The sequence below is a fragment of the Equus quagga genome, chromosome 11 (genome assembly GCF_021613505.1).
Source record: "Equus quagga isolate Etosha38 chromosome 11, UCLA_HA_Equagga_1.0, whole genome shotgun sequence".
NCBI lineage: Eukaryota > Metazoa > Chordata > Mammalia > Perissodactyla > Equidae > Equus > Equus quagga.
Window position 1 is genome coordinate 93,525,611 of NC_060277.1, and position 10,558 is coordinate 93,536,168.

General features: G+C 50.9%; 1 protein-coding gene across 1 annotated transcript in view; it reads right to left on the reverse strand.

Moving 5' to 3' along the window:
• Positions 1-265: 265 nt before the first annotated feature.
• Positions 266-10,558, reverse strand: part of PLXDC1 (plexin domain containing 1) — a gene marked incomplete at its 5' end in the record, with an annotated part of 57,343 nt that continues 47,050 nt past the window's right edge. The window contains 3 exons of the mRNA XM_046676312.1: positions 266-1,652; positions 2,889-3,049; positions 5,194-5,229. Coding sequence (XP_046532268.1) covers positions 1,533-1,652; positions 2,889-3,049; positions 5,194-5,229 — 317 coding nt within the window. The remainder of the gene's footprint in view (positions 1,653-2,888; positions 3,050-5,193; positions 5,230-10,558) is intronic.

Sequence of the window (10,558 nt, forward strand, 5' to 3'; positions counted from 1 at the left end):
CTATTCTCTTTGCTGCATTGTCTTTTTTCTTTCTCAAATTCAGACCCTCCCCATCTCCTCCTTGTCTGGTTTATGAAGCAAACATACATACTGCCAAGGTCTGTGCTTCCCTCGGATTGTCGTTAGCGTCCTCAGGATAAACCAAGAAGCGACTGGAAAACCATCAGTCAGGTGTTTGGATGCGTCTGGTTATTTGTGGACCCCCCACCCCCGCCTCCCGAGGCCTTGGACTTTAACTTCTTTCTTTTGCAGCGTCCCAGTGACATGCATAAAAGGACGTGACTAAGTAGAGACTGTGATTTTAACATTTATTTGCTGCTGCTATTTTTTTCTTTGAATGAGGGCAAGCTATAGATTTTAATTTTAAATGCACTTCAGAAGGAGCCCCAACTCATCGCTGGACAGAACTCCGTTAAAACTATGTTAAGTTTGGGAGCCTAAACTCTCTGCCCCAGAAACACCCAGCAGAGTTGGGGAGATGGCAGCAACTGTCCAGGTCAAGGTTTTCCATACAAAGTCCCTCCTTCCAGCGCCAGCTTCCCCTGTCCCAACCGTTCTGGTGGCTTTGCTTCTCAACAGAATCCAAGTGAAGTTCCCTGCTGGGTAGTCTCAAGAAGCCCTCTCATCACCCTGTTCATCTTTAATGGCTATAAAATTCCAGCTCAGAGGAGGAAAAATGTTCATCAGGCAAGCCCTGCCTTTGGAGGGACTTAGTGGCACCGCCAGAACAGGCCAGTGAATGTAACGGACACCAAACGTGCCAAGGGAATAAAGAGCTGCTGCAGACGTGGCCGCGCACAGCACGGCTCGCCAGGCCGAGGCTGGGCCACCGCTGCGTGACGGCCAAGACGCGGGCGGCACACACGTTCAATGCAGAAGTACCCGTTCTCAGCAGATAGGGCAAGTGGAGGAGCGAAGCCTAAAAATGCCATTTCCCCACAAGTTCTTTTCTCTCCTCTCATTTGGCTTTCCCCTGATGACAACAGGCCATTCAGCGCCTTGATGGAGGGCTGGGGGAGTCAGACCTGTGTGTAACAGTTGGGAAGAACTCCTTCTTCAGACTCCTGGAGCCACAGAAGCTGGGGCTGAACACACAAATGAATCCATAGCCACGAGGACCAGCTCTTGAGTCTATGGACCCTGGCACACGGTGCCCCAATCTAGAGTTTAGTTCTCTTGTGTCGTATGCAGGGTTGTTAGGTGACCAGGAGCAGGGCATCTGGCCATCTCCAGGTGGGAGGGGCTTCTGGGCAGCTACAGAGTAGACCACTGAGAGACCCGGAAAGGGAGACCCCTTGCATCAAAACAGGATGAAATCAGGTTATTGTTCCTTACCAACTCAGTGGGGTTGCTTTTCTGCCCATTGCTTCAAATCTGCGGTGCCCTGGCACCACAAACCACTGTCTCATCTTCCCAGCCAGGGTATGTTCGGAGGAGGCCAGGGAAAGTCACTTCTCTGCGTTGCCTTGACTCATCTTTTTTGGGGTGCCTGGGTCTTCGTTCCTACTCTTCCAAGGAGAGAGCCGATGCCCTCAGCACTGCTCGGCCTCCACGAAGCCCTCCTTCTCGTGGCCCGAGGGCTCGACCTCTGTGTAGGTGGAGTGGTTGGGGTGGTTGCGAAACTTCATGGCCGGCCAGCGGTGGGGTCTCCGCTGCGGGGGACAGACGCAGAGTCAGCGGGCACGACCTCACCAACTGGGGACACCCCCCCCCAGGGACAGCACTGGGCACCAACACTCTTTTACAAGGGCCCTGGGGGCCTCCTGTGAGCCAGGTGAAGGTCAGGGTCCTCCCCCCAAAGGCTCCCCACTGTGACCCCTTGGCCACTGGGAAACCTGCTGGGAGCCTGAGTTTGGAAGGAGGCCGTTTCACCCCTCTCTGCGTGGACTGCAGGACACTAGGCGAAGGCCTCAGCAACACGTGGAGCTGAGCCCTGAGAATGTGGAGAGTGAGGGGGCGGGTAAGAGGCGGAACGATCAGGGAGGCTCCAGGAATGCTGAGCTAACCCTCCAGACAGTACAGCTCCTGCACCAGCGTGGGGGTCCTATGGAAACGCAGCTTCCTGGGCGCGCCTCAGACCTGCCCCATCAGCATCCCTGTGGCTGGGGGCCCCCATGTGATACCCATGTAGGCTACGACTTTGAATGACTGCTTAGGACTCACAAGAAACAGGGGCTGTCTAAACAGAGACGAGGGAACCACCTAGGCCTCTGGGTAATGAGGTCAGTGGGCTCATGACCGTGTGGAGGAGACTGTGGTCACAGAGGCGCCACCGCTGTGCCACGTGGAGAGCGGTGAGCAGCTGAGAGTGGAGGGCTGGGCCTCCTTCCCAGGCTGCACCTCAGCTGGCTCTTCCGAATTGTGAGACATTCAAAACCGTAGCATCCTCAGTGAAAGCTCCCAGAAAGAGCAACTCCTGGGATTATTATGACTTGTCAATTCTAATCTAGACATCCCAACAGCAGGCAAAGAGGCAGAGACCTCGGTTCCACTGTGGCTTTGAATAGGCACCAGGCCTGGAATTTGGGCGTGAGAGACCATAAATCGTTAGGGATTGCCTACACGGCCACTAAATGGACATGTCTGGCACTTCTTTCTTTCCTCTGGGGGCTCTCTGATTTCACAAACGGGGGAGCAAAAGCAGATGCGCTGTCCAGCGGAACAGGAGGCGGCTGATGTTCTGAGGCGCAGAGCCCCAGGGGTTAGGACTAAAAGGGCGCCAGCCAGTGTGCCGTGTGCCAGGAGGGAGTCCGTGAAGCTTCCTCAGGTAGGAACACGAGCCAGGCATGTCGGGGTGAGGGATGATTGGGGAGAGGCGGGTGCCGAATGGCCGGGGAAAGGCTGATGCAGAAGCAGACGGCAGAGCTGCGACGGAATTCTACACTGACCTCCAGGAAGAAGAGTGCAGCGTTGGAGGTGGGGTGGCCATTGATGTAAATGCCCGCCAGGATGATGGCCGCCACGAGGAGGACCGCCAGCACGATGCCCACGATGGTGCCCAGGTGCACGGGGGGGCCCTTTGTCTTGGGGGACAGGTTGTCCTGAAGGCCTGTGGAGAGTTGTCAGAGAGTGGCTGCAGGGGAATAAGGGAGGTGGGGCCATGGAGTCCGGGTTCTGACAAAGCCCCAGAGATGAAAGCCAACAGAACCTTCGGGTCTACTCATCAAATATGTGAAAACGTGGGATGGGATGTGGGTGGAATCATCATGAGTATGGCATTAACCCGGTTCTTGGCACGGTTCAGGTGGTTTTCCAAAATCACTTAAAAGTTGCCCAAGCATCTAACAAGGATCGTAAGAGAAGTTCTCTCTGATTATCTGTGCCACATAAGCACGTTTAAGGAATTCACAAAGGGCACGTGATGGTGAAGAGTTTGGCATCTGGAGTCTGGCTGCCTGGGTTCAAAACCAGGCTCTGCCGCTTACTAACTGTGTGACCTTGGGCAAATTATTTAACCTCTCTGGGTCTCAGTTATCACTTCTGCAGGACAAGGATCATAATAATAACTACCTGCTAGGGTTATTGTGAGGGTTAAAATGAGGTAATTCATGTCAGCTGCTGAGGACCATGGCTGATATCTTGGATGACCTCAAAAAGTATCAGCTATTGCAATAGCAAAATGACCATATTTTTACCTGTCATTGTCCACTACCAGATTGTGACCTCCTAAAGGGCAGGGACAGTGTCTTATTCATCTCTGTGTCCTCAGCTCTTAGAAAAAATGCGGACCCATGGTAGGAGCTCAGTAAAAGAAATGGACTAGGTCCTCTAAGGGCTACTAAGCCAGCAAGCACTCGCTGAGAACATCCCAAGCATCTGAAATACATCCCAAGGAGCAGACTGAGTATTTCCATAGACCACAGAGCTGGAGGCTCATCCAGTCCAACCCCTTCCTCGTGTGGCTGAGGTGACGGACATACAGAGCAGCGGAGGGATCTGCCCAAGGATGCAGTCAGTGTCAGCCACCAAGCAGCCTTGTTCCCTCATATTACCTGGGCGGCTATTTGCTTCCTCTCCCTACCCTAACGGGATGCGGAAATAATGAAGTAGAGATAACAGGTAAGCATGGAAGCGATAGAAATATCACATCCTTTTTACACAGCTGGTGGGTGGGATGGGAGTCAACAGGGGGTGGGGATTTTTAATACGATGCTGTAAGCATCCAAAATCATTGATCTCCCCATCCCTTCCTCTCTGCAGAGGAAACCCAGGACAAAAACGACCCCGGGCACTCCAGTGCATGGTTAGTGCCTCTATCTGCCAACAGGTCCAGGGGTTGACGTGACACGCCCCAAGCTAGCCTCCCCTGAGCTGGCACTCAGCCCACAGCCTGCAGTGACCCTGACGATCCAATGGTCAGGGCTTGGGCCGATGAGCACATGGTGCAGAGGGAGGGGAATGTGGCTTGGTCCCCCTCCACACACACACACACACACACACACACACAGACACACACGCACACTCACACCCGCTGCCCACAGGAAGTAATGGCTCCATCTCTGGTGGGAGACCACATTCAACTGCCTCTCCTCTGCTGCTGGAACCCAGATGACAAGCTCCCAGCCGCTGACGCTGGAAGGCATTTCCGTCTCCCCCTTGCAGTGGTTGCAGGAGGGCCTGAGCTGGCTCTGGGTACAGGGAGGGGAGGTGGGGCCACCTCACGTCATCAGAGAGATTCTTCTTCCAGATGACCCTGGGGGCAGGAGACCTCACCTCTGGAGCCCCGTAAAAGTTGTGGTGGACACCTTTTGTGTACTCTCTGCCCACTCAGCGTGGGAGACAAAGGAAACTTGACATAAGAGAAGCTGCTCTCCACCCCTCAATGACTGCGAGGCCCAAGGGGACAAGAGGCCAATGGCCACAGGCCCCACACTGCCACGCCGGCTCCAGCACAGCCCTTCCCTCCTCCTCTTGCTCCTTTCAGGGCGGTGAATATTCCAGAGCAGAGAGGCCAGGAGAAGAACTGCAGGGCGTTCCTGGCTGAGATGAGAAATGCCCGGAGCTAGACAAAAGCTCCTTCCGTCCAGGGGGCCTGCCCAGAAGCCCCTCTGCCTTCCCACCCAGCAGGAGGCCTGGGAAGCTCCAGCTGCTGTTGGATTGAAAGCAAAGAGGCCAAGTGATAGCTGCACCCCTCTTCTGGGGGGTCCAAGAGGCAGTGGTCTGATGAAGAGGGGCAGGCAGCTCTGCACTCACCATCTTCTCCTGCATAGGGATTCAACTTGGTGTCATCTTCAAAGAGAAAGGAGAGAAGGCGCAAGATTAGTGGAATCATTATGGCCTTTGTCACTTTAGGTCCAAATGGACTTTAGGGAGATTCAGTCCCATCCTTCATTTTAGAGGCAAGGAAACTGAAGCACAGAGAGGGGAGGTGACTTACTCAAAGTCACACAGCAGTGTAATGATAGAATGCCATGAACAAGCCAACTTTTCCTAGTCTTACGTTCATTCATTCAAGAACTCTTTATTGAGTGTTTACTACTACGAGTTTGAGCACCGGGAGTAGGCACTGGGGGTGGACTTAGGAGGTCTCTGCCCTCAGGGAGTTAACATGTGCGGGGGATGGAGAGACAGTTAAAATCCAGCACAATGAAGCTCTAACTTGGGGCCTCACCCAGACAAAGGGAGTCAAGCAAGGATGAGATATGGGGCTGGCAAAAAGGGTTCCAGACAGAGGAAAGAGTGTGGGCAAAGGCCCCGAGTCAGCAAGAACTAGGCCAGTTGAGAAATAAGCAGCAGTTCAGTGGAGCTGGAGGGCGGAGAGGAGGTGAGTGGGGGTTGGTGAGGGTGAGGTTGGGGTGGGGGCATGGCTGTCTGGAAAGCCAAGTCGAGGACCATTCGCGTTCTCCTCAGGGACATGCGGACGCTGAAGGATCTGAGGAGGGTGTGTGTGTCACCAGAGCAGATTTGCCTGGAGGACGGTGTGGAGGACAGATTTCCACGCCAACACTCTCTGCACCTCAAGGTGCATGTCCTGCGGCTTCCTAGATAAGTCCCAGTGGTTGGCCTTCCCATGGCTCTGCCCCACGGAGTCATATGGGGAAAGGAGAGCAAGAGTTCCAGGTCAGGAGAAGGCTCTAGATGACTGGAGATGGCTGCTTTAAGCACCAAAACTTGAAACAAATCGAACCGTTCCACAACTTATGGCCCCCAGCATGCATTTCATTTCCCTTCCCCCTCCAGCCCCTCTACAATCCAGGTCATTTTAAAGGCTTTACTGGGTCCCTTTCGTTCACAGGTGCTCAAGGCCCTTCACAATTTGTCTCCTGTCTTCTTTCCTCCTGTTACTTGCCACCACTCACCCCTGTGGCAGTGGCCATAACAAGTGGCCCAAGGCTCTCCCGACCTTGGAGATCTCTCAGGCCTCTGAGCAGCTGTACATACTGTTCCTCCTGCAGGGATGCCCTTCCTCTCCTTTACCATCCCTCTTTCAAAAGTCCCACTTCTGAAATGCCCTCTGCAGGGCTGGGCTTAGGGTGACACCAGCGAAACAGGGTCCGATCCTGTCTTTATTTAAAATTTTGATACTTTATTCATCATGGAATTTTGGCATTCATTTTGATTTTTATAAATATTACATTAAAATATTATTTATAATCATTGCTTTTTTCTTTTGGTGCTTTCTTACATTTTATACCTGAGTGGAGTGCCTCATTTGCCTCACCCCGGTCCTGGCCCTGGCCCTGTCACTTCCCAGAGGACAGATGGGTGTGTCTTCCTCTGTGTCCACTTGCATTTGGTACCTGTTTCTGCAGCATCTGGGGTCCCACTGTTCCCCTAGACTGTGAGCCCCCAGCACCCCACCTCTTTCCATTCCCAGTGCCTGGACACGGCACCCTGCTGTGCTGTACATTTCCAATAAACCTTAAAATATAAAAAAATCACATCAGATAATGGAAGAATAAACCACAAGAAAATTTGTAAATGGCTCCCTATAGAGGAAAGAGGGAATGGGGAGAGAACTAGAAACTAAACTTCTTTGAATATACCTGCTTTTGTAGATTTGACTCTGGAACCATGTAAACTATCATTTAATTACTACATAACTACAAAAAATTAAATTTAAAAAGCACCCCTAAAAACTGAAAGTAAAACAAGACAAATAGACAGTTGTAGACTTAGAAGGATCTTTCTTTAGGAATTTCGATAAACAGGGGATTTAAATGGAGCTCTAGGGGCTGGCCCAGTCGCGCAGTGGTTAAGTGCGCATGTTCCACTTTGGTGACCCAGGGTTCGCCAGTTCAGATCCCGGGTGTGGACACGGCACCACTTGGCAAGCCATGCTGTGGCAGGCGTCCCACATAAAAAGTAGAGGAAGATGGGCACGGATGGGAGCTCAGGGCCAGTCTTCCTCAGCAAAAAGAGGAGGATTGGTGGCAGTTAGCTCAGGGCTAATCTTCCTCAAAAAAAAAGAAACAACTCTGAGTCTATTTTGTTACTGCAAGGGTTGAAAATAATGAATTGGTTAATTAAAACTGACTAAAGTAACCCTAAATATCATTGGGCAAATTAACTTGATTCCAATCAACTTGTTTTGAATGTAGATCATTGAAATCCATGATAGCCCAGTCCACAACTACCCCTGCAGACAAAAGGACCTCCAGCCGGTCCCTCCCACAAAGCGGCCGAAGGTGACCACACTGTGCCCACAACAGCTTTTCTCTCACTCACCAAAGGCTGGTTCCCAGCTGCCATTTTGTTGGCGGTTCATGGAATGCATATTGGCTCCCTAACTAATGGATTGTGGTGGAGTCCTAGAAAACTCACACAGAAATAAACGAGTGTGAGGTTATTGCGTGAGTGATCGTTTTTCTGTAGTCAGCTGTCACTGCTTGCTGCTATCAAGGTGCTCCGCTCAGCTGCTCATCAGATGAGCCCTCCTACTGCACACGGTTATTCCAGGTGTGGGCCTGTCCTTCCTTGTGATAAAACGCATGGGCTTTGTGGTGGAGGCTTGCCACTCCAAGGACATTCTTGGTCACTGAAGCGGGTAGCATTTGATTGCAAGTGAGCAACTCTTAAAATCCAGCCCCCATTCCTCCTGCTCCCCCGGCCCTCTCTGCTCCTCTGCCTGGCTGGTGCCGGGGGGGCCACGCACCCTCCAGCAACCTGCTCCAGCTAACTCTCTGCTCTCCAACCCTGCCCTGCCCAGGCGGGGCCCTTTGGCTGGAGTGCTGTAACCTCTTCGTTCACGTCTCCCTGTATGTGAGACAGACTGCGCGGGGTAGACTCCCACCTCTGGACTGGATTTTTAACTTGCTGATGGCAAGGTCTCCTCCTGCTCCTGTTTCATTTAATCCCCCACAGCACCAGCATGATGCAACTTTCAATACCTGTGCCTTAACCAGCTCCTTGTTATTCCCAGGCAACTTCAGAGTGATGGGTGTCATCCGACTCTGCCTCACTTCTCCACTTTTCACTATTTTTCCCTGTCCCCTAAATCCCTGAAGACTTTTTTCTATTTCTTTCAGCACCAAGAATAGCAGTGGAGTCGAGGGGCAAGATCACTGCTTTTGGAGCTGGATGAGACCTGACTCCACCTCTTCCTGGCTGTGTGACCCTGGGCAAGTCATCGACCTCTCTGAACCTTAGTGTCTCCTCTATAAAATGGAGATAAAAGAGCATCAACATACAGGATTGTTAGAAGGACTAGTGAGTATTAATGCCTGCACAAGGGTAGCACTCTAGCTGGCACATGGTCAGTCCCCCGAAAAGGTTGGCTCTTCCTATCATTTGTTCACTATCCTATATGACTTCCCTCTGGCCAGATCCATGAGTTCCTGCTTTAATTCTCTAGGCTGCATTTAGAAGGCAGGGGATGCCATGGAAAGAACATTCTACCCCTTACTCCTCATGTAACCCTGAGTAACCTACCTTGGCCCTATGAGCCCGTTTCTGTATCTAAAAAATGGGATTGTGGCTGAATAATGTTTTAAAATATTAACTTCTGTTCTTCTCCCCTTTCCTCTTTTCCATGTGCCCCTTTCAAGCAGGTATCTGGCTCAGGGGAGGTGATAAAAACCTACGAGTCTCTCAGTTGTAGCCTAAGGGCAAGGGGCTAAAACGTAGATGTGATGTATTGAAAAAGGATGAGAGAGAGGAACTTCTCAGAAATAGCCAAAGAATCCTGGCGGGTCTGCACAAGGCTTCCCTAGACACCTCGCAGTGCTTCCCAGTGGATGGACCTCCAGCAGCTTCTTCGAGACACCCAGGCCTCGAGATGGCAGGGAAACCCCTGGGGACAGTCAGGCCCAAAGAAGCAGGGACGGATCAGCAGCAGCCCAAGATGGACAGAGCTGCCCACCCCGACCCTCTGCCCACACAGGTCACAGCAGCAGGGAGCCAAGCCCCAGGCGGCTGAGGTGGAATTCCCGCCCCCCCCCCCCACCCCCCGCAGCTGAGCGAGGGTCAAGAGCCAGAAGCAAAGTTATAGAAAAATTAGGCACTCTCTCTCTCACGTCTGAGTGTGTGGCCTAAGTTCATGCCTGCTTCACAGATGCTGAGACCTCGCTGGTTCTGTGCGGATTGCTGTTAAGATTAACTGGGATATAACTCCTCAGTTGAGGGAAACAATAGAAAGAATAAACAAATGGGACTTCATCAGACTAAAGAGCTTCTTCAAGGCAAGGGAAAACAGAATTGAAACAAAAAAACAGCTCACTAATTGGGAAAAAATATTTACAAGCCACTTATCCGACAAAGGGTTAATCTCCATAATATACAAAGAACTCACACTGCTTAACAACAAAAAAACAAACAACCCGATCAAAAAATGGGCAGAGGACATGAACAGACATTTCTCAAAAGAAGATATGAATATGGCCAATAGACACATGAAAAGATGTTCATCATCGCTAATCATCAGGGAAATGCAAATCAAAACTACACTATCACCTTACCCCCGTTAGATTGGCAAAAACATCCAAAACCAAGAACGACAAATGTTGGAGAGGTTGTGGAGAAAGAGGAACCCTCATACACTGTTGGTGGGAATGCAAACTGGTACAGCCACTATGGAAAACAGTATGGAGATTTCTCAAAAAGTTAAAAATAGAAATACCCTATGACCCAGCCATCCCATTACTGGGTATCTATCCTAAGAACCTGATATCAGATATCTCAAGAGTTCGTTGCACCCCTATGTTCATCGCAGCATTATTTACAATAGCCAAGACGTGGAACCAGCCTACATGCCCAGAAACTGATGATTGGATAAGGAAGATGTGGTATATATACACAATGGAATACTACTCAGCCAAAAAAAAAGACGAAATTGGCCCATTCACAACAACGTGGATGGACCTCGAGGGCATTATGTTAAGCGAAATAAGTCAGTCAGAGAAAGACGAACTCTATATGACTCCACTCATAGGTGGAAATTAGTATATTGAGAAGGAGATCTGATCGGTGGTTACCAGGGAAAAGGGGGGGTGGGGGGAGGGTACGGAGGGGGAAGTGGTGTACCCACAACATGACTAACAAAAATGTACAACTGAAATCTCACAAGGTTGTAATCTATCATAACATTAATAAAAAAATTAAAAAAAATAAAAAAAAAAAA